This window comes from Marmota marmota, unplaced genomic scaffold, assembly GCF_001458135.2.
Source record: "Marmota marmota marmota unplaced genomic scaffold, marMar, whole genome shotgun sequence".
NCBI classification, from domain to species: domain Eukaryota; kingdom Metazoa; phylum Chordata; class Mammalia; order Rodentia; family Sciuridae; genus Marmota; species Marmota marmota.
In genome coordinates, this window is record NW_025999898.1 from 1,848,403 (window position 1) to 1,872,164 (window position 23,762).

The following is a 23,762-nucleotide window of genomic DNA, read 5'->3' on the forward strand; positions in this document are numbered from 1 at the left end:
CCCCCCACCTCTGAGCTCTCCTTGCAACCCTAACCGCAGGTACCTGAAGCGAGCTCTCTTACTCAGTGCACTCAGGCCCCCCTCGCTGGGTCCCTCCAGCTGTGGGGGCTGGCCCCGGGGCCCCCTGCTGCCACCTCCACTTCGGGGCCGTTGGACATGAACTCTGACCTTCCGGAGGTTGTGGCGGGGAACAGTGGGGTTAGGACGCGTTGGACAGCATCTCACCATTTCGCTGCTGCTCGGAGCTCTGGTCCTCGCCGCGCCTCTGACTGACACATCGTGGGCAGGCACAGGGAGGGCGGTGCAAGGCTCTCTGCGCTCGCTCGTTCGTTCACTCGCCTTTGTTTTTCCTCCTTCCTCCCCTTCCCCCCACGCCAGAGAATCTCCTGCGCTGTCACTGCTCCAGGGGCACTGGTGGCTGGTGGTGTAGCTTCCCCACTTGGTTCAGTCTCAGTGGCTCACAGAGCACAGGTTAGAGGGTCAGAGCTATTGCAAACAGACAAGCACTTGTCACACCTGCTCAGGCTTCTGCCCAGAGCAGAAGCCCCTGCACTCAGCCCACTCAGTCCCACAGGGTATGGCCACCTGTCTGGTCCCTCCTGCCTTGGGCTAAGCCAGTCTGCCCAGCTCACCCACTCCCTTAGCTCTGCCAGGAGGGCAGCATGTATGCAAGGCCCTGGGGCTTCATGCTCCAGCGAACCATGGCAGACAGGGTCCGGAGACTGCCAGGGCTTCTAGGCCCCAAGAGCACAGGTGGGAATCTAAGCCCTGAGCTCAAGGCAGAGTCTCCTCCCTCACCAGGACCTGACCCATTTTTGATTCAGGTTACAAAGTAGCGTCTGAGGAGCAAGAGGATCAGGCAAGCAGACAAAGCACCATGGTAACAACCTAAGCGTGAGTCTGCTCTGGCTATCTCCTCACCCCTCTTGGTCTCAGAGCCCCCATACCTGACTGTGACCCTATCCAAGCCTCCTCAAAAACTGTGTACCTGGGTGGGCTTCAGGGAAAACCAACCTGGGGCTGGAAAGTGGCCAGGACTGAAGCCCATACCACTCTGCTTTTTCCATCTTTGCTTCAGAAAAGCACTTTGGCCAGGCCCCTCCCTGACTATCTGCAGGACACACCTCACCTGAGAAAACCCTTCCCACTACACAGATAACAGGACTAGAAGAACAAACATTCCACAGCTGTTGCCATCTCAGCTCAGGGCAATCAAGGTGCTCAAAGTCCCAGGGAGGTAGTCCGAGGTGGGCTGACATGGGCTGACATGGGCTGACTGGGAGCCCACATCTTTTCAGCTCCAGTCTCAACCACAGCCCTGGAAGGAAACAGGCTCCTGTCACCATCTTTGAATGGAAGAATGCAGGCCTCAAGAGCGCCTGCCTAAAGCAGAGAATAGACCCAAGCAAGGGCCAGCTGGCATGGCCAACACACTGTAACAAAGATGAAAGGCCCCAACTCAGATGTCACTCTATCCACACAAGGATGAACATGTGCTGCCCTAACAAACCCACCTCAGCCAGACACATAAAAATTCCATCCCTGACACCTGCCCACAAAAGCCACAGAATCCTCTGATATGCTAGTGTCCTCTGGGAGGTGGGACAACAAGGCAACTAAGGTCTAGACATAGAATGGGTTTCTCCTCCTGATAAAACAAATGGTGAGGCCTGGTCCAATCTCACCCCCTCTCCAAAGGTGCCTTTCTCCCCCAGACCCACTCTTGAGTGGGAAGGACAGCTTACTGTAGGCTGGGCCAGGCCTCACCCAGCAAACAGTGTACCTGAGCCTCCTCCTTGGAGAGATGCTAGCACCAGATCAACACAAACCTGGGAGCCCCATCCTGTCCTAAGCACCAGGCCCAGGGTTCCATGGACACCCTGTTTCTGCCTCAGGCTCATGTGAGCCTCCCAATAACATTCCCATCCACAATGGTAAAGTCACTTCAACTATTCTGCCATGGAACTGGGCACACAAGTATCCTCCCTGGCCCACAGGCTTCAAACTGGACAGGGAAACAGGCCCAAGGAGAGGATGGGCAGTTGGCATGAGACTTGACAGAGGTGGCTCTTTCCCTGCTCTATAAAGTACAGACTAGGAGCAGAGGAGCTAAGCACACCCAGGATTCATGGGGAGGCAAGTGTGATCTTGTGGGATGGGAGAAAAGGAGAAGACCCAGAAGTCTCAGCCTCCTGCCAAGTTTTCCCTCACTGACCTACCATATGGTATCCTAACCATGACAGCACAGAATGTGTCAGAAAGGCACAAGCATGAAAATTAAACCTGGTCAAAGTCCACAGGTTCTGACTCCTGTGGGAACCTTCCATTTCATTCTCTACAGCTCTGGAGGACCAGTCAGGCCTCCCTTCCAGGATGCTTTAGACTGGAGACCTACAAAGCCCGGAGTCTGGTCAGGCTGGATGGCACACTGAAATGGGGCAGGCCCAGGTTCCTCTTGCTACAGAGGAGGAAGCTCAAGGAGAACAGCATGAGGAGAGACATTCTTCCCTGTAGGGACTCTAAAAGCCTTAGAATCCAGACACCAAATCTGCACTGGCCCACCACCAGGGAAGGGACAGGCAGAAGGTCCTTATCTTTATCACTATTCTACTTCTTCTTCTAAAATGGTACACTGAGACCAGGGTATTAGAGTTCCTTCATCTGAAAGTTCCCAAAGGGAGCAGAATAAACTTATTTTTCCCCCAACAAACAGGCACTGTCTGTCCAGATTATTACTGCCTTCCCACCTCCCAAAGCAGAGCTACTTTTTGGCCAGCAGTGTTTCCAGCTCCCCATTTAAGAGTCCCACTTGTCCTCTACCTGGAACAACCCTTGGGCCCCAAGCCCGAGATTTCACCCTCCCTGGCCCCTGAGTGCTCAGACCCTAGATGAGGAACTGCGCAAGGAGGGAGCCCTGAGATAGGGAAGTGCTGACACCTTCCCTCCCTTTTGAGAGTCAAGCACTTTTCTGTGGAGGCGAGTTTCTGACTGTGATGAGTGGAACTTTAAAGGTATTACATGGCCTAAAGGCCAGTCACCTAGAATGTGAGAACTCAGAGGGCTTTGTGGTAGGCCACAATCTGGTCACTGTAATCCTGCCTGCCCCCTGCCCCCAAATTCACCCCAAGAGCTGCAGAAAGCAGGACAAGTCACAAGTGCTCTCTGGGTCTCAGTTTCTTCATCTCAGAAATGGGAAGAAAAGTATCTTTCACCTACTTCCCTTGAGACTCACAGCACAGCTGCAACCATGGACTAGAACAACTGCTCAGAAGCCCTCACTCCTACCCTTGTTCCCGGGCTTCTTGATAGTTGACTATAGCTCCAGAAAGGCAAATCTGCACTCTAGGAGGTCAAACGTTGATAAAGGGCAAGCAGGGGCTTAGAGCAGTTCAGAAAGGGAAGCCCAAATGGGATAGGAAGCATGATTAATGCAACCATGTGGGAGTAGGTGGAGGACATACTATCCTGAGGGCATATACCTGAGCAGCACTGCCATATCTCTATCACCTCACTGCCTCCCCACTCCCCGGTGGAATGGAACATTCCAACCGAAGCTGGCTGAATGGCTTAGGCCAGTTATCAGTTACTGTGGGCATGGATGGGAAAGTATAGGCATTATGTGGAACTGTGCACATGTGTGAGACTGGGTGATTTAGGTGTGCACAGCTGTTCCTGACCTGGTTAGCTCAGACCTTGGTGGATTCCAATTTGAAGCCTGGGTTGGAAGGGTAGGCAGTGAGGGGAATGGGAATGCCAGTCAACCACCCTCCCAAAGCTCTCCCTGACCACACGGGGCTTTGCAGCTTCAGCCTTCTGGCCAGAGACATCCTGAGAATTGGCTCCTGCTCCCTGGTGGAAATCTCCCTGGGGCTAGGGTCATTCCTTCCTAAAGCCTCAGGACAAACCTCCAATGCTCCAAATGACCTATCTACCATATATCTACCCATCTACTTTCTGTACACTCCCTTACTCTGGAGGCCTGGTACCACTTCTTCCCCAGTTCATCTGGCAGTTGTGTCCAGTGAGGTAGCCACGCCCTCCTCCCTCACATTTCAGGGCTAGATGTGGACAGAACTTCACAAGCATAGGGGATGGGAAAATGTATTCTCCCTGGACAAAAGGGTGAGACATTTTGGAAAGCCAAGGGCAAGAGAAGAGGGAGCAAACAGAAGGGCCCAGAGGCACCTGTTATAAGAGTCAGTGGCCCAGGGGGATCAAGGAAGGGGAAGGAGTAGAAGTGGGATCTTCTTTAATTTCCCAAAGAAAAGAAACGCCTATGGAACCTGTAAGGAAAAAGGCTCTGGAAAAAGGCAGCACAACATCCTCTCTTTAGCCCTTGGATGGTGACACAGTGACAAGTTTCAACACCTATGGGCCTTTCTGAGGAACAGGGCAGCTTCCCTCTTCCTCAGGTACCCAGTGCCCCAGCCCTAGGAGGCAGAACTGAGGAAATATGCTAGGGCGCTAGGCACTGGAAAACAGATCCCAGCATTTCCCTTACTACCCACCCTGCAGCTACAGGCAGGAGATAACACAGGATGTGGAGGAAGTGAGCTCATGCAGCCTGGGCCCCGTGACCTGCCTGGGGGACAGGAAAGGCCACAACTTGATCAAGACTATCTGGACGGGGTCCTCAGGCCTACGGGGCCCCATCTTTCACAGCAACTAGAGCCAACTGGCAGCCCCGAAAGTGTTAGAAGGGCACTCCCACCGGGTAGGAAGCAGTCATCAGAGTTAGTGAGGACAGGGTAGGAAAATTCCCTGAGAAACTGCTCACTGCTGCCAGTCACTTATGGCTTCCAGGGCTAGTCACCTGCAGTCACCTGTAGCTCCTGTGGGCACACTGGCAGGTGGGTACTGCTCCGGCATCCAGGCTCTGGCCTCTGACTGGCTCCAGCTCCACTCAGAAGCCTCACGGCGGGCGGGGCTCAAGTTCCAGCCACTTGGGCTGCCAGGGGGCGGGCACAAGAGGAGTGACACCAGATACTGTTAAAGCGTCACTCCCTCCAAGTTTCAGCCAGGGCCCAGGGAGTTCTATGGGCCCCTTTAAGAGGAGGAGCTGCAACCTGGGGAGAAGGGGAAGAGGCGGGCAGGAGGCACAGCCCTGCTGGATCTGGTCAGTCATTGTCTAGTCAGTCATCGCTCCCTCTCAGCGTTGGCCTAAGAGGGTGGGACTGGGAATGGTGGCCCCAGAGGATAACTCCTAGCCCCAGAAGACTCTGTCCTAAGCCTATGGTTGGCCTCCTAACTTGCTGCTTCCCTTACCACTTATCTCACAACCTCGCTAAGCAGAGGTTCTACATACTGACCTCATGGAGGATCAGCTTTTTCACTTGACTGACCAGAAAGCCACTTCCAGCCACCCTTTCTAACCCTGGAAGTTCCGCAGAAAATGTAAAAGTCCATTTCTTCCAATTTGGATTCCAATTTGAAGCCTGGGTACATCTGATCCTGAAGATCCACAGCTGTCTCTACTTCTCCCCTAGTCCTTCAGGCCTGCACACCCCTGCTGGACAAAACACCCAGATCCAAAAAGGGATGGTGATGTCTGAGAAAGGTCCGCCCACTGGCAGCTCAGAAGACCCACAGGACTTTTCCCTGGTGGGATGTATATCTGTGGGATGTTGTTCATCTACCCCAATGGATCTGAGGACCCTAGTGTGCAGAGCACAGTGTCAGCAGGCCAACTACCCCCATATCCACAGGACAACCCAGCATGAACTTAGCTGACACAAGATGGAATGAACCAGCTTAAAATTTTTTAGGGGATGGGAAAGTCTGTGGGGATCACCATTCAACCACACTAGTCTCATTTGTGTCTGTGCAGCTATCTCAATAATGGCTAGATGGCCTGACGGGACTCAGTATTTTCACTGTGGGCTACAACGCCAGCCCCTTTTGACCACTGAGAATTTCATTTCTAAAACAACTAAGGTGCACAACAAGATGAGAACACCTACAGGGTTTGTGGAGAGACGGGATGGATGGGACAAGGGTGCCTGGAACAGGACACAATGACAGTGTACAGACATAGCTCCACCTATCTGTCCTCCTCACCTAGATTCAACCTGACCAAGTGCTGCATAAGCTACAGACCTGGGCTACAGCAGAAGTGGGAAAGACACACAGGGGGTCAAACTCAGAAGGACCTCCTTAACATTCTGCATCTACAAAGCACCAATAGGAATTGGGAGGCAGGGTGAGCATAACACAGTTCTAGCCCTAAGGAGCTTGAAGTTTTGGTATAGAGCTGGTGAATACCTTACACACAGGCTGCCTCTCCTGTTTCCCTGGCCTGTGCCCACAGCAGATACCACTATATAATACCAACATTCTCTGAGACCCAGGGCCCTTCTCACCTCTGAGCTCCAGGCAAATATCATATGAGATGGGATAAAAAGGAATTAGGCACAGAAAGATACTGACAGGATCCAAGCACAACCAAATTCCAGGACTGGAAAGATCCTACAAGACCATTCTGACTCCCCAAATCCTCTAGTACTTGCAGGCCAGAAAGCTCAGGTTCCCTATGTACAAAATGGAACCAAGCCCAAGTCAGACAAGAAAAAGGTCTGTGGATTGAAACCTCTGAGCATGACTGACACTCTTTGTGCTGAGCAGTCTCTCCCCTGTAGAAAAGCCAACTGGGATTACTGTATCCATCAGTGTACCTTTTCAACCAGTCTATGCCTCTAAGATATTTAGAAAACCCATAAGCCAGCCTACCAAGCTGCTCAGAGATCAGCCCTCCCCATTCCAACTAGACCCCCACCATCTATCTTTTCAGTAGGGAAATGACGTATGGATTTCAAACAATAGATAACAACTGAATTTCTGGGGGGGGGGGACACAAAAATTCCCTGGCAAGTTTACTTTCCCACACCTTGAAGGTCCTTGAGACCACTGAGTCCCTAATTTCCACTCTTTCCACCCTCTTGGACTCTTCTAAGCATGACTGCCATCTAGTGCCACTGGAAGGCTTTGCAAACTCCAGGGCCATTTGGTTGCCAGCACATGCAAATGAAAGGCAGGGTTGAGGGGCTGGGGTTGTAGCTCAGTGGTAAGAGCACTCACCTAGCATGTGCGAGGCCCTGGGTTCGATCCTCAGCACCACATAAAAATAAGTAAATAAAATAAAGGCACTGTGTCCAACTACACCTAAAAAATAAATATTAAAAAAAAAAAAAGTGGGGTTGAGGGGTAGGGGGTGATACTCTCTGCTAGGCCCCTGCTAGATTAATTTTTGTACTCATTGCCCTGTGCCAGGGGCTAAAGGTGGCTAAGGGACTGGCAGGTGCTCTCAGCTAATTCTCATTCCCTGGGTACCAGGAGAGGCCCTCCCAGGAACACTAGTGATGGTATCTGAGGCTAGCACAAGGAGCCACAGGAAGGTAGGTCATCAGTCTCCCAGATTCCAGGTAGGAGCCCAGACAAGAATAAATATTATCCCAGTCCTTCACAATTCTCTTGAAGTTTCCTGGCAGCCCCACTAGACTGTACAACATCTAGGATGTCTCCTGGCCTATACAAAATCCCTCCAGCAGCTCCTTGAGGGCCCATTCAGGGGGCCTTCAGGGGGATAAAGAAAAAGTGATTTTAGGCTGAGCAAGCCTTGTAGAAAGCTTTCCATAGCACCACTTGACTAGGGGTTGACTATCTGCCCATTTAAATGTCTATGTTTTCTCAACACTTATCAGGTATGAAGTAAAATGGACCTATAAAATCTGTACTCTCTGCCTATGCAGGACCAGGTATTTACAAACATATTCTCATTTAACAACTGTATGCAGGAGTTAATAGTAGCTTTTTTAAAAAGCAGATGAGAATAATAAAGCTATAATATTTATATAAAATTTAACATGTGCAGAATGTGTCCAATATTGTTCACAGTCACATACACCATGGAACAGAGGAGTATTCTGTGCTCAAGCCAATGGGGATCCAGGTGGGGGACTGGAAGGAGAACTGGATTTCAAAAATAGTTAACAAATGAATTTCTGGGGGAAAAAAAACACAAAAATTCCCTGGCAAGTTTACTTTCCCACACCTTGAAGGTCCTTGAGACATCTTATCTTACTACTTAAGATGGATGGCTGATCTGTCTTTACTCCTTTTCATTAACTAAACTAAAATACTGCAGCATACTTTCTTTTCTTTTCTCTCTCTTTTTTTTTTTTTTTAGGTACTGGGGATTAAATCCAGGGTTTTGTGCAGCAATTATTCTATCACTGAAATTTTATCCCTAGCCCCTCTTTTTATTTTATTTTGAGACAAGTCTCACTAAATTGCCAAAGCTGACTTCAAACTTGCCATATTCCTGCCTCAGCCTCATGAGTAGCTAGGATTATAGGCACCCAGACATACCTTTTTTTTTATTATTCTAAACTGAGGCTAGAAATAAGGAAGTAGGTCTAATGCATGAGTAAGTGTGGTCAGTCAGCCAAGTTATTTGCTGACTGACGCTTGTCTTCTACATAGCTGCTTTCCCAGTGCCTTGGACTTCCCCATAAAACCCTACAACCATGCCAAAAAAATGAACAACTAAAATTTTTGCCTCGTTTGCACACTCAGATGCATGTTAAAAGTATTTAGCAGTGGGGCTGGGGATGTGGCTCAAGCGGTAGCGTGCTCGGCTGGCATGCGTGCGGCCCGGGTTCGATCCCCAGCACCACATATAAACAAAGATGTTGTGTCCGCTGAAAACTAAAAAATAAATAAATATTTTTTAAAAAAAAGTATTTAGCAGTGAGGTTCATGTCTACAATGTACTTTACTTTTTCATAAAGTCTGTTATGTACTTTCAGAAACTTCAGAGAAAAATCAAATATACACACATGGAGATAAACTAATAAAACATTAACAACTGTTCAATCGAGGTGGTTACATATGCAGGTAACTTATTCTCTTAACTTTTCTACTCCATTTAAAAGTGTTTATAATTTTAAAAGTTGAAAGACTTTGTTTAAACCACAGAAAAAAACTCTAAATTACATATCAGAAAACCCAAGACCACAATGTGTACATGGGAATTCTCCTGATCTGAGGGGAGGCAGGACACTTGGGACCTGTTCTCAGTGTACCCCACAGTACCACTGTGGTTGCCATAAGTACAAGAACTTAGGACTAAACTATAAACTATTCATTTACTAGCCACTCAGCCCAGATTCATTAAGCCCTGAATGCCCAACCCTTCATGGCTGAAAGGAGAGGTCCGTTGCCAATTGGGGCTGGCTTTGCAAATGAAGTACCTCACATCTTTCTTAAGTCATCTCCAGGGCCAGCAAGGCTTGGAGATGTAAAGACCCATGGAACTGGGATGTGACTTGTATCTGGTGGCAGAGAGCATTCCCACTCTCTTCTTCTCCAAAGTCCCCTCACCCCGTTCCCATCAGCCCAGCTTTCCCACCACAGGTGCTTCTGTTCTTTGATCAAGTAGTCACTGAAGAAGGATGTCTCCCAACTCTGAAATGGGATCAAAGGGAGTTTGTCACCAGATTTTATCCTGTGTAGAACTCAGTTCACCTAGAGGTTAACAGGAAATCCCAGGACTCACTACATTGCACCGCTGTGCACCCAACCAACACACCTGACACATAATGTTACATAAGAACTTGAGGTTTACAGATACTACAAACCTTATACCCTTCTAATTAAAAACACACTTAGGAAGTTTTTCTGTTTACCCTTTTTAAGGCAGTACATAATTGCCACTGAACATTTCTCATGGACTCTAAACTTTCATTTTTTGTTTTTGGAATGGGGTCTCCCTATGTTACATCAGATTGGCCTGAACTCCAGAGCCCAAATGATCCACCTGCTTCAGCCTAGGACTACAGATGTAGACACCAAGCCCTAAACTGCTAACAGTCATGTCTTAATATAACCCTGGTCTCAGGACACTCTAAATGGGCCCTTCCTTTGTACTTTATCTGCAGAAACCCATGGGAGTAACAGCCTGAGCGCCTCATTCAAGTGCTTAAATTCAGGCTCACAGCATTTGCTACTTTATTCCTGTGATGACCATGGCCACAACTGGTGACAGAAGAACCTGAGAATTCCCCCACCCCCCATTTTATAGAGCAAAGAAGAAACACACACACAAATCATCTTTATGGTAAAAGCACAATTCTCTTTTCCATTTTGATTATTATTCAGTCTAAAGTAAAGTTTTCAATCAACATTTTTGAGGGATAAAGTGTCCCTTTCACCTTATCCAGCACTTGCCATCTTTAATCCAGTGAAAAGTCTTCATTCCCTACAAGTTACAAGATCTGGCTCAAATTTCTGTCTCAGAGTATTTGTGAAAATAACACACAGACTGAATGGCAAGGAAGGAAGAATTCACAATCTTCTAGAAACAAGGCTTTTAGCCCCATTCAGACCAAGAGGCCACCCTGCCTTTACAGAAGGAGATGCAAGCTGGGCAAGGTCTGTGCCTGCAGCCAGGCTCCTCTGACTTCCAAACTGGTAATATAGGAGAGCCTGCTCTGTGACTACCCAGGCAGAGATGTATTTCAGAAATGCAGTCCCTTGCCTCCGGCCTGCCAGCACCCAAGGATTACGAGTCCTCCCTTAAGGAGGAGGGGATATAAAGGGGAAATATTGGGGAATAAAATTGATGAAATTATTTCATTATATTGTCTATGTGTTTGAATATGTGACAACAAATTCCATTATGTGCAACTATAATGTACCAATTTAAAATGTGGGGGGAAAAATGAGGGGCTGGGATGTAGCTTAATGGTAAAGTACCCCGGGTTCAATTCCTAATAGTAAATAATAATTTGGGGGCGAGGGGCATCCTTGCCTGACACTGAGGTTCACAGGGCAGAGGCAACACAAAGTAACTCAGGGCTGCCTCTGACTAGGCAAAGCTCAGGCCCAAAGAATATAGGGTGGGTTCAAAGAATCCCTCACCTGATGGAAAGTCTGGATGGCCACTCCTACTGCCAAGTCTCTTCCCCATGGAAAACTCATCTTTGCCCCATATAATTGCATGAAGTAGGGGACGTGTCCAACAAATGCCATGAGGCACTGGAGGCAAAGGGTGGAGACAGGGAAAGTAGAAAAATGCCCACTGGCTAGCTATGAAGACCATGGCTAGGAAATAATAAAGCTGCCCCAAGAGATGCAGGGCCTGAGGGAAGCCCTGCATGCTCCCTCACTCCCCACCACAGGTATCTGCCCTGTCCTTTCTCAGAATCCAGTTCAGGTCCCGACTACCAGAATGTAAACGAGAACCAAACCCATAGGTAAGTTGGATATTTCAGTTATATATTTTGTAACCAAAAGCAGGGGCACAGCTAGGTGTGGTGGTGCACAACTGGAATCCCAGTGGCTCCCGGGTGAGGCAGGAGGATCACAAGTTCAAAGCTAGCCCAAACAACTTATTAAGAAGCTGTCTCAGGGCTGGGGTTGTGTGTGAATCAATAGCAGGGTGCTTGCCTAGAACATGAAGCACTGGGTTCGCTCCTCAGCACCACATAAAAATAAATAAATAAATAAAAGGTTTTTTTAAAAAAGTATGCTTAAAAAAAAAAAAAAGATGTCTCAAAATAAAAAACCAAAAAAAGAGCTGGGGCTATGGCTCAGTGGTTCAGCACTTCTGGGTTTAATCCCTAGTGCCAAAAACAAAACAAAACAAAACAAAACCAAATTGGGCTATAATCTTAAAAAAAAAAAAAAAGTAAAACAAATTTGTCAACTTGAAAAAAAGAGGCAACAAGTAATATTCCATTTAGTTGCTAGATATTTTCATGACTTCGGGGGACAAAGGTATAGTATATCTGAAATCACAACTACCACGTAAATGTAGAACACAGCCTGCTGCAAGCACACCTGTGCCAATGGCCCTCCTCCCTGAGCCAAGGGCCAAAAGGCAGTCAGTCAATCCTGTGTAACCCAAAGGAACTTGTTTACTTCAGTAATGAATCCAGGACAGTTTCAGGGCATCATGAATTCCTGCAAAGAAACTCCCGGAAGAATCTCCTCTATACAACTTCTCAGTAGTCTTTGAAGTCCTCTCTCAAGAGGTTCCTCAATGCCCTTCAGAAAATCACCTCTGCCCACTGATGGATGCTACCAGGCTAAGTCAAAGACTGAATTAGAAGGAACTAAAAGGAACACGCTGACTGCTATAATGTAAATAAGTGACCCCCTAAGGTCCATGTGGTAAATTAGGTTTAGTCCCAAGTATAATGCTACAGGGAAATGATGAAACTTTCAAGATGTGGGGACTAGTGGGAGGTCTTTAGGTCCTTAGGGACATGCCCCTTAAGGGAGATAGCGGGAACCCAGGCCCTTTTCTCTTTTACTCCATGACCATGAGGTGAGCCAAGTGCTCTGCCAAGTGCTCTCAGCTATTGCCACCTGGCACCACATCAGAGGCCACAAAGCAATGGATTCAACTGACCATAAAATGGAACTTTTAAAACTATGAGCCAAAATAAACCTTTTCTCTTATAAATTTTCTCAGGCATTTGCCACAGTGATGGAAAGCTGACTAACACACTGAGAAGATCAAGGAACAACTTCTAAGCATGATTTCATCTTGTCACATGAGTCTGTAAAAAACAAAAACAAAAACCTTGGTTTAAAAAGCATTTATTTAAGTTTCATCTAAACTAATGGTTCTTAACAGATATACATGAGTTTGAGGGATCTGAGGCCCCTAAAATTATAAGCCAAATTTTCTTTGGGCACTTTTTTTTTTTTTTTTGGAAGGAAGAGAGTCCACAATTTTTGTCCAACTCTTAAAGAGATGCTCAAAACTCCAAAAGCTAAAAATTTTGGATCTAAAGCGTTAACTAAAATAAAGCTCAAAGTGACTATAATATTCAAAGATATCTAAGGGGGAAAAAGACTATAATATAAATCAGATATATGGGCAAAAATTTACAAATGACACTTCATAAATGAGCCAATATAAACAGAATAAACATGTAAAAATGTTTAAGTGGAATCCATATTTAAAGACAAGCAAAACAGGAACTGTATGACGGCACTAGACCCTTAATGCTCTCCACTTCCTACACAGCTTTTAATAATTAGCTACTGCACTCTTCCACCTACTCAAGCTTGAATCATTTTCCATTTCTCTCCTTCTCTCTCCATCCAATCCATCAACGCAAACTGTTGGCTCTCCACTCAAGGTGTTTCTTCCCTGAAAGCTTCAATATAAGTAGCATCACTCCGTACCTCAGCCTGGGGCATCTGTGCCCTTTACATATTTCAAGTTTTCCTCAAGGCATTTCAACCATTTGACGTACCTATGTGTCTGTTTCTTGTGTCTCACCCACTAATAAGGAAAGCCCTGATTCTGTTTATGAGTGGATCCCCAACATCTCAACAGGGTCTGATACACAGAAGGAACTCAAAGATGTGGTAAATGAACAAGCAAATTCAAGAAAGGAAATCATGCTCATCTATGACAACTTGTGTTTTGCGAATATCCAGTATGGTTCACATAGTATAAAACAATATCAACTACACAGGCATTATTACAATTATTATTATTTTTAGTACCAGGAATCAGACCACTGAGCCATATCCTCAGACCTTTTATTTAGAGGCAGGGTCTCGGCTAAGTTGCTGAGGCTGGCTTTGAATTCGTGATCCTCCTGCCTCCGCTTCCTAAGCTGCTGGGATTATAGGCGTGCACTGGTTATCATCCAGACCAGCATCATTACTTTAGAAGCCAAATGCATGCCGAAACTATAAAAAAGTGTCATGGGACAATTCTATACCTAGGCACTCACCATGAAGAAAAGGCCTTATGTACAAATAAGTGCTCTGCAACATTATTCATTGTGGAAAAATGCACCAGTACAACAGAACTGACTTGTGATGGTAGAACCACTTTAAAGTATTATAAATACAGACCAATTACAGTGATGCAGGCCTATTATCCCAGCAACCCAGAAGACTAAGGCAGGAGGACTGCAAGTTCAAGGTAAGCCATGGCAACTTTGTGAGATCTTGTCTTAAAATCAAAAATATAAAGAGCTGGGGATGTGACTTACTGGTAGCGCATCCTGGGTTCAATCCCCAGTAAGGCTAAAAACAATATATATATTTTACACACACACACACACACACACACACACGTTATGTAGTATGGTAAAATAATCCTATAGAGCAACATGTATACAGTAAAAAAGGCAAGATTTAAAAATAGCTGTATCCATTTAAAAATTAAAGACAAAGACAGGAAATTAACACATGAAAAATAAAATTCATAATTAACTAATCACAGAAGAGGTGGGAATCATAAAACTGTCCTCTCTTTCTCAACATTCTGTCACACTGTTATAATATCTCTTTCATTTAAAAGAGAACAAGCCAGGTATAGTGGTATGGAGGCTGAGGCAGGAGAATCGCAAGGTCAAAGCCAGCTTCAGCAACTTGGGCCTTGAAACTTAGAGAGACCCTGTCTCAAACTAAAAATTAAAAAGAGCTGGGATATGGTTCAGCGTTAAGTGCCTTTAGGTTTAATCCCTGGTAACAAAAACAAATAAATATAAAAGAGAGCCGGATGTGGTGGCACATGTCTGTAATCCCAGTGGCTCAGGAGGCTGAAGCAGGAGGATCATGAGTTCAAAGCCAGCTTCAGCCAATGGAGAGGCAGTAAGCAACTCAGTGAGACTGTCTCTAAATTTAAAAAATACAAAATATGGCTGGGGATGTGGCTCAGTGGTCGAGTGCCCTAAATTCAATCCCCAATACCCACCCAAAATATATATAAAAGAGAATGAGGTTGTTATGGTTTGGATATCAGGTGTTCCTCAAAAGCTCCTATGTTCATGCAGAAATAGTCTAAGGTGAAATGATTAGATTATGAAAGCTGTAACCTAATCAGTCTATCCTAATTTGAATGGACTGACTGGATAACTGTAAGCAGGTGGGGCATGGCTGGAGGAGGTGGGTCACTGGGGATGTGCCCTGGAAAGGTTCATCTTCCCTACGGCTCCTTCCCACTTTGCTCTGTCAACTTCTTGACAGCCACATCCTGAGCAGCTTTCCTCCACCACACCCTTCCAGCATGATGAGTCACCTTATCTTGGGCTCAAAGCAATGGCCTCAGCCAACCATGGACTAAACCTCTGGAACTATATGCCAAAATAAACTTTTCCTCCTCTAATTTGTATCTGTTGGGTATTTTGGTCACAGCAACAAAAAACTTACTAACACAGAGGTTGATTTCCACAAGGGCACTGAAACCAGTCAATGGAGAAACGACAATCTTAAAACAAATGGTGATGAGAAAATTGGACATCTACATGCAGAAGTTGGGCCGTTCCCTTACACCATATTCAAAATTAGCTCAAAATGGATCAAAGTCCTAAACATAAGATCTTACACTATAAAACTCTTAGAAGAAAACATAGGTGACACCAAAGCATAGGCAACAAAAGAAAAGACACAAAAATTGAACTTCAACAAAATTTAAAACTTTCATGCACCCAAGGATATTATCAAGAGAGTGAAAGACAACCCACAGAATGGGAGAAATATCTGCAAACCGTGTATTTGTTAAGGGATGAACATCCAGAACATATAAATAATTCCTATAACTCAACATTAAAAATCCAATTTTAAAATGTGCAAAGGACTTGAATAGACATTTCTCTAAAGAAGTTACGCGGTGCCCCTTTATCCAAGACCCTCCCCCAACAATGTCTAAAACCAAGGGGAGTATCAAACCTTATATATACCAAGTTGTTCTGTTTTCTTTCTTACAGTACTAGGGAGTACACTGGGGGGCAGTTCACCACTGAGATACATCTCCAGCAACCCCCCAACTTTTTAAACTTTTTATTTATTTTTAGTTGTAGTGGGACACAATATCTTTATTTATTTATTTATTTATTTTTATGTGGTGCTAAGGATCGAACCCAGGGCCTCGCTTTACCAGTGCTTTACCGCTGAGCCACAATCCCAGCCCTCCAGCCCTTTTTAATTCTATCTGAGACAGGCTCTAAGTTGCCAAAGTTGGCCTCAAACTTGTGATCCTCCTGCCTCAGCCTGCCAAGTAGCTGAGATTACAGATATGCACCAACATACCCTGGCAATGTTTTTTCTTATACCTGCATACCTATGATAAAAGTTTAACTTGTAAGTTAGGAAAAGTAAAAAGAGATTACCAGCAATACTAATAACAAAATAGAACAATTATATTGATATATTCTAGTGAAAGTTATTAAAAACATGAATTGTTTATTTCTGGAATTGTTTGTTTAATTATAGACCACAGTTGACTGTAGGTACAATTTCAGAAAGTTAAAAAAGAGGGGAGCTACTATATATAAATAGCCAATGAGTATGAGGAAAATGAAAATAAAGAACAATTAGATACCACTTCATATCTCTAAAGATAACTATTATCAAAAACTGGTTAGATTACAGAAAACTAGAAGTTTGTGCATTGCTGGTAGGAATGTAAAATGGTACAGATGCTTGGAAAAGTTCTGCAGTTCCTTGACAAGTTAAACAGAATTATCATATAATCCAGCAATTCCACTTTTAGTATTAACTCAAAAAAATTGAAAGCAGAGACTTAAGCAGATACTTATATACCAGTTTTCACAGAAGCATCATTCACCATACTCAAAAGGCAGAAACAAGCCAAATCCATTAACTACTACCAATTCATTAATATCCAGATGAACAGATAAATCAAATGTGGTATATACATACAACAGAATACTGTTCAACCAGAAAAAGAAATGGAATTCTGATACAAGCTTATCCACAGATGAACAAGGATGAACCTTGAAAATATTATACTAAGTGAAAGAAGCCAGAAGCAAAGGGAAAAATATTTTATGATTCACTTATATGAGGTACCTAAAATAGGCAAGTTCATAGTGACTCAAAGTAGAACAATACTTACCAGGGACTGGGGTAGGGCAGAATGGGTAGTATTATTTAGTGGGTACAGAATTTCTGTTTAGGATGACGAAAAAATCCTAGAAGTGAGTAGTGGTAATGGCTACAAAAACACTGACTGTATTTAATGTTGCTGAATTGTACACTTAAAAATGGGGCCTCTAAGGGTTTAATGATGCTGTAAGGGTGGGGTCCTCAAGATGGAATTAAGTGCCTTTAAAAGAAGAGAGACACCAGAGAGACTGAGGGTGCCCCCTCCACCAAACCCTGCCTTCAACCATGAGAGGACATAGGAAGCAACAATCTGTAAGCCAGGAAGGTGCTCTTACTGGAGCACAACTATGCTAGCACCCTGATCTTGAACTGCCAGCCTCCAAACTGTAAGAAAATAAATTTCTGTTGTTTAAGCCACCTAGTCTGTATTATTTGGCTACAACAGCTAGAGCTATGACAGTATATCTTACCAAGGGGATGAGGATGGGGTGTTGAAATGAAGAGATGGCACTGGCAAAGAGAAAGAAGTATCCCCAAAACTCTGGTGGGTATACTTCACCAAAATATTTTGGAAAATGTTTCTACGGAGGGCAAGTGAGAATGCCATTAGTCAGAACAAATGGCAAAGTGACAGGAGAAGGTAATGAGAAGAAGGAAGAGATAGAGGGACAAATGGACAAAGAGACACCTATGCTCATAAAACAGAGGTAATAAAGACTAACAGTGGGCAACAGAAGTGAAGCATGGGAGAGTGGTCCCCATGTTTTTCACCTCTAACTTTACTCTCCAGGGATTATCAGTCATCACTTTCATGGCTTCCAATCCCAGGTTTCATGTTAATGTGTCCTCTGGGCACAAAGCGTGTCTTCCCTGTCCTCCTAGCATCTTCTTGCCTTTTGTCCAATAAACAAGGAGACACTATCATCACCAAACCAAGGTTTGATAAAGGACTTTCTGGAAGCCTGAAGCATGCATAATTCAACCTTGGCCTATAGGAATTCAAAGCACAGATCAGGAGGCCAACATGGTGTATTATGACTATAAGACATGGGGACAAATGATATTTAACTGGGTGGTAACAGCTTCTATAAGCAATCATTCCCAATACATAATACAGGTTCTCCCATGAGTTCCTGCTGAAATGATTCCTGCATGTCAGTAATAAAACCCAGGTGACTTCACACCAATAAAGAGCTAGATTATTTAATGTAGAGAATCAGAAAGGAGGGAGTTATGTGGAGAAAGTAATGTCCATAAATTTTCAAGGGGAGTTCCTGAATCTCCTTGTAACAGGGATTCACTTGATGCTTTGATTATCCCTTGTGACTTTGAAACTTAGTTTTTTTTCTTGTTCCCAACCTTCATCTCCCTGACATTCTCCTACCCGATCTTCTTTTTCCTGATCTTCTCCTTCCTGATCTCTCTCCGAAAACTCATTTTCTCTGAATCACCTCTATAAAAAGCTCCCTGATCCTGCAGACGGGCAGAATCACAGCCTCTCAAGATAGGAGTTCCCTAGCAAAGCAATATTTATTGCTAACAATGTTTATTGCTAGCAAAGCAATAAACCTTCTTTTTCAATTTTCTCAAAACCATGTCCTCGTTATTGGATTGGCATCAGGAACAAAAACAGAGATTTCAGCAACAAATCTGGCGACCTAGATTGTATCCAAGAGCAGCCCCTGCTCCTGCTTTCTTGGGCAGGTCTGGCTCTCCATGGAATCCCACTTCCATGCTGAGGATACAAGATGGCTGGTGAGTTTGTTGAGAGCTGACACTGGAGAAATTTGGAAACGGTGTGAGTCTGCCTTGGACAGAACCAGAGGAGCTGTTTCTGTGAGTAAAGGGAGGGACTGAGGGACCAACCTTGTAGTTGTTCTGCAAAAGGGTAAAGGTTCCCTAGCAGCTGCCAAAGCTCTTTTTGCTTCGGGGAACTCCCACCTTCTCTTCCTGAACTGCACAAGTTGCTCAACTTTGAGAAAAAGGAAACTGAACTCAGGAAAGTCGTGACAACTTTAGCCACTGAGTATGCTTCCCCGTGTGCACATAGACCCTTGATTCTACACATCTGGTTCCCCTTTGTGGGGACATCCATGGTGCCACAGGTGTAGAAGTCACTGTTAAGTGAGAGTTTGGAACTTGGGATTTTCCCGTCTGGTCTGTCTGTTTTAAAGGTTCCTGTCTGTTGGCCATGGTTTGGGAATCCCCTCTGGTTGTCTGTTTTGTTTGTATCTGCTACTGCCGATTTTAAGACATGGCCAGTACTACACTGATTCTATGGGTAGTCTCTTAGGAAAGATCTTGGCTGGTCAATTTAAAGGTTCCCATCTGTTGGCCATAGTTTGGGAGTTGTCTCTGGTTGTCTCTGTTTCTTTTTTGTACAATCTTGCAATTGGAGTTGGTCTGTCAGAAGTAAAATGAGTTGAAGAAAGGGCCACCTGTAAGTCTGCCTAAGATAATGTTGTACTGTAATGATGTGGCTTTCAAGCAGATTTCTACAATATAATATAATCTTGCAGTTGTAGTTGGTCTGCAAAAGGGTAAAGTGAGTGGAAGAAATTTGTATGTGCAAGGTCTGTCTGTTTTAAAGGTTCCCATCTGTCGGCCCTGGTTTGGATGATCCTCTTGTCTGTTTTTTTGTCAGTTACTGGCCCTTTAAGATATGGGCCATGCTGCATTGAACTTACTGCTAGTCTCTTGAGGAGACAGATCTTGGCTGCAAGGGCCACCTATAGAAATAAGCCTTTCTAAGAGGAAAAGGGTTTCTCTGGATTATTATACAATCTCTGAAATTGGTCTGTAAGGGTTAAAGCATATGAAATAGATTATATACTGACATTTATGCATTTGCATGATGAGGGATCTGAACCATCAAAAATTAAGCTGAAGGTGTCAAAAGGCACTGCCTCTGATGTGCAAGGACAGCAGGATACCAGAAGAAAGGATTAACTATTTTAAACCCAGTGCTAGCAGTCCCAGCACTGTTTCTCAGCCTGGCCCCAGGCAGCTGCAATCAACTCACTATGTCAAGGACACTAGCCCTAAACTGGGGGAAGAAAAAAATCCCCCCAAAGCTGCTTGGGCTGTAGAAAAATGGCCAAAGAGAACCTGGACTCTGCCCTGCCTTCCAGCCTCTTTTGCTCCTGGGAAGTGAAGGCTATTGTCCACAAAGGATATGGCAGTAGGTTCTAGCACTATCAATTTATGACCTGGGGACAGAAATGGACTCTCTTTTTAAGATATGACAGGAGACCCCAATTGGCCAGGGAATATTCACCACTGGGACAAAGCAATTCTTGCTATAATAGTATCCCATCAAACTAAATGCCTGGGGAGATTGGCAGAATAAATAATTGCACACAGAAAAGAAAAGACAGAAAATAGGACAACCTGTGTTTGTAGGCAGCTTCTGCAAAAAGATCTCAAGGAAATCTAAAGAAAAGGATGGAAAGGGCCACCTCCATTGCATGTCAATATGCCTAGTGTAAGAAAAAAGGCCAAAAAGGAGCCTCTGGATACAAATAACAGTGGGGAACTCACTTAAAGTTGATGGCATTGTGATAATGATAACGGAGACAGGTCAGGCTCAAAAATTTCCTGTGCTCCAACACCTTGAATGCAACCTGGGAGAAAAAAGCATAGGGGTTTTTTTGTTTGTTTGTTTTTTGTATATGCTGGATTGCCCAACCCTTTCCTGGGATAAAATAACTTGTGTAAATTAAATGCACAGATAACATTCATAAGGTCTGTTTCAGAATATGAATTTAAGAAAGGATCCAAAACTTGAAAAGATAAAAGAAAGTTATAGGTATAAAAAATATATTTTAGTACGGAAAATCAGAAGGCAAAAGAAATGTTTCTGGATGAGAAAGTATTTTATCTGGGTAAAGTAATATTCTGGGGCTAAATTCCAAGATGAAAGAAGACAAAACTAAGGATGTAAAGTTGTGAATGTCTAAGAATGTCACAGAAGGTTTGTCGAAGGTAAATCTCAAAAAATTTGTGTTTATGATTAAATTGGCTATAATAAGCACAAAGTTACTTGAACTTCAATGTACTGATATGAAGCAAAGCTTGAAACATTGATATGCTCTTATCTACTGAGATAATTTTCTTGCATTTGTTAGTAATTAGAGTTTGTACCTGTTTTAAAGTCTTAAATGATTACTTTGTAACTGGTTAAACAAACAACTGTTATTTAGGTTATAACAATATAGTTGACACCCTAAATATAGGTGACTAGGTATACGTATGTATCTGAGAACTCTCTTTCTAAGCCTTGTCTAAGAGTTATGTAAATGTCTATAAAATGAAAGTTTATGTAATGTTACTGGCAAGATAACCAATAAGTGCTCTTTTTTACATTGTATCTGACATAGAAGGGCCACACTGTCATTTGAAGACCTGTCTTATACCTGTTTGCTTTGATTAAGTCAATTTCTTATGGTGAACACTGTTTCCTAAATGTATAAGAGATTTAAGGCTATTCTTAGATTTTTATCAACCCATGCAGACCTGTGACTATTATTATTGTACACTCTAGATTCTAAATTGTACTTTAAAAATTCAACTTAAGATAAATGTAAAACTTAGGAGAGCCAGACTGTTCTCCAAACTAAAATTATGTATAGCAAAGATCTCCAATAAAAATAACAAATTTGGTTGGTATTTGTTCATGTCATTTGATGTTTTATGCCTGGATAAAGTAATTTGTCAATAAGTTATATATTCAATTTTGTGTTACTCTTCACACTGGAATTGAAATTTAAATGTATTTTTGGAAGGTATTAAGGAAAGCCTGATCTGTTTAAAGGTGACACTGTAAAACATGGAACCATTCTGCCACTTCTTCCACAAAATGAAAGTTAAAAGCTCTCTGAACTTAGCCTGTCTGTAATTCAAGTTTCAGGTGTAATGCTGTATTGTATTAATTGTGAAAAGCCCCTCTCCCTTACCTGAAATAAGGCTCTGCCTCCCACCTTACTCCATGTTAGAATGGCTCCAAAATAAGCTAGACTTCAGCTCATTTAAAGTTGTGTTCAAAAGACTGATTTTTTGTTGTAAAGATTATTGTGATTTCAAACAGGGGATATAATGTATAACTAAGTAAAGGTTCAAGATTTTTCTCTTTGTTCATAGCTATTACACAAACTGAATATGTTTTTGCTCTTCATTTTGCATTTTCCTTGTAAACTTTATAACTGTTGCCTGTTAGTGTTTTGCAAAGGTACTGCTTCTTTAAAAAAAAAAAAAAAGAAAGAAAGAAAGAAACTGGTTAATCTGAGATAATAAGCTATCACCTACAGGACAGACACTAAATGATACTATACAATGCTGACTTGGAGCACTAACACTGACCCCAATTAAATGAAAGGGATAATGTAAAATTATAGATTTTGAAGTCATTCCCTCTTTAAGCCTGTTGAAACTGGCTTGCTGGGTGTTTAAAAACAAAAACTTGGAGACCAAAGTCAAGGAAATGAAAGAACCAAGGAAAAAGCAGCTGACGTTTTGGCCCTTGCCCTCTACAGTCAGCCAGGACCCAAAGAATGACGGCAGCCCTCTCTCGGCCCTGCAACTCTAGTTGAGTCATCCGATCTACTTATCAGGGAGATGGAGAGGACCCTAGAGAACAGGAAGCCAACCAGAGCACATTCTGCAAAGAGGAGGATCATTGAAGAGGGAAATGTCCCTGATACTTCCAAGAGAAACTACATATGGTCAGTCAAACCTGACCTATTCTGACAAGTGGCACCACTGATAGAAAAATGCTAAAAGAACCAGGAGACTTTGTACATGTGCCCACGAGTGATCTCTGAGGAATCTCAGCTGACTCTTAAGAATAGATAGGAACAAGGTCAGTTTTGACCAACTTGGTCTTTAACACCTGGCAGGAGAGCATAGCCTAAGAGCATAGTCCTACATGGACATTTAAAAGGAAAAACAATGTTTTTTTTTTTTTAATTTTTAGTTGAAATTGGACACAATACTTTTATTTTATTTATTTATACGTGGTGCTGAGGATCGAATCCAGGGCCTTGCACTTGCTAGGCAAGTGCTCTACCACTGAGCCACGACCTCAGCCCAAAACAATGGTTTTTTAAATGTAACTTTTCTCAAAATCATGTCCTTGTTATTGAATTGGCATCAGGGTTAAGGACTGACCTTTTGGCAACATCTTGATGAAAACTAAGTTGCGTATATACAGTTAAATTCCACAATGTTGAAAAAAAATTCTTAGAGCACTAAACCTTACACTCTCCCAAGCTCACACAGGACCAGGAAACATCTACATTTCAACCAATTGGAATGGAAAGTCCTCACTGAATGCTCACTTAGTAGAGATGCAAGAAGGGTCCTCAGTAGTAGGGCCAAACTAGTCCAAAGTAAAGATTACTCTAAATCTATCCTAATGAAGCTTTAAAAGGATCAAAATGATACACAAATAAATTAACTGCCTGTCAGAATAAAGTCCAACACCCTGAAGGAAAATAACAAAACTCAGAATGTAAGAGGGGTTCACTGGATGCTTTGACTATATTCCTTGTGGCTTTGAAACTTACATTTTTTTTTTCTTTTTCCCAATCTTCTTCTCCCTGATCTCTCCTCCCTAATCTCATTTTCTTTGAATCACCTCTATAAAAGCTCCCTGTTCCTGCGATGGGCAGAATCATAGCCTTTGGGACAGGAGTCCTCTGTGACTGTCCTCTGCTAGAAAGCAATAAACCTTCTTTTCCCTTTTTCTCAAAATTGTGTCTTCATTATTGGATTGGCATCAGGGATAACCTTCAGTAAAAAGCACACAAAAATAAAAACCTCACAATTTAAATCACTGAATCAAAATGATTAGGTATTAGAAGAAAGAAGAAAATGTGACTGAT

General features: G+C 43.6%; 1 protein-coding gene across 4 annotated transcripts in view; it reads right to left on the reverse strand.

The window, feature by feature from the left end:
• Positions 1-23,762, reverse strand: part of Pisd (phosphatidylserine decarboxylase) — a 122,615-nt gene that overhangs the window by 79,578 nt on the left and 19,275 nt on the right. The window contains exons 1-2 of one of the 4 annotated variants that reach the window (XM_015504899.2): positions 4,824-5,392; positions 226-486 (exon numbers count right to left, since the gene is read on the reverse strand). The exons of the other annotated variants lie outside the window; for them this stretch is intronic. Of the exons in view, the coding sequence (XP_015360385.1) occupies positions 226-278 (53 nt within the window). The 5' untranslated portion in view covers positions 279-486; positions 4,824-5,392. Of the gene's footprint in view, positions 1-225; positions 487-4,823; positions 5,393-23,762 lie in introns of those variants that run through there. 4 annotated transcript variants of the gene reach the window in all.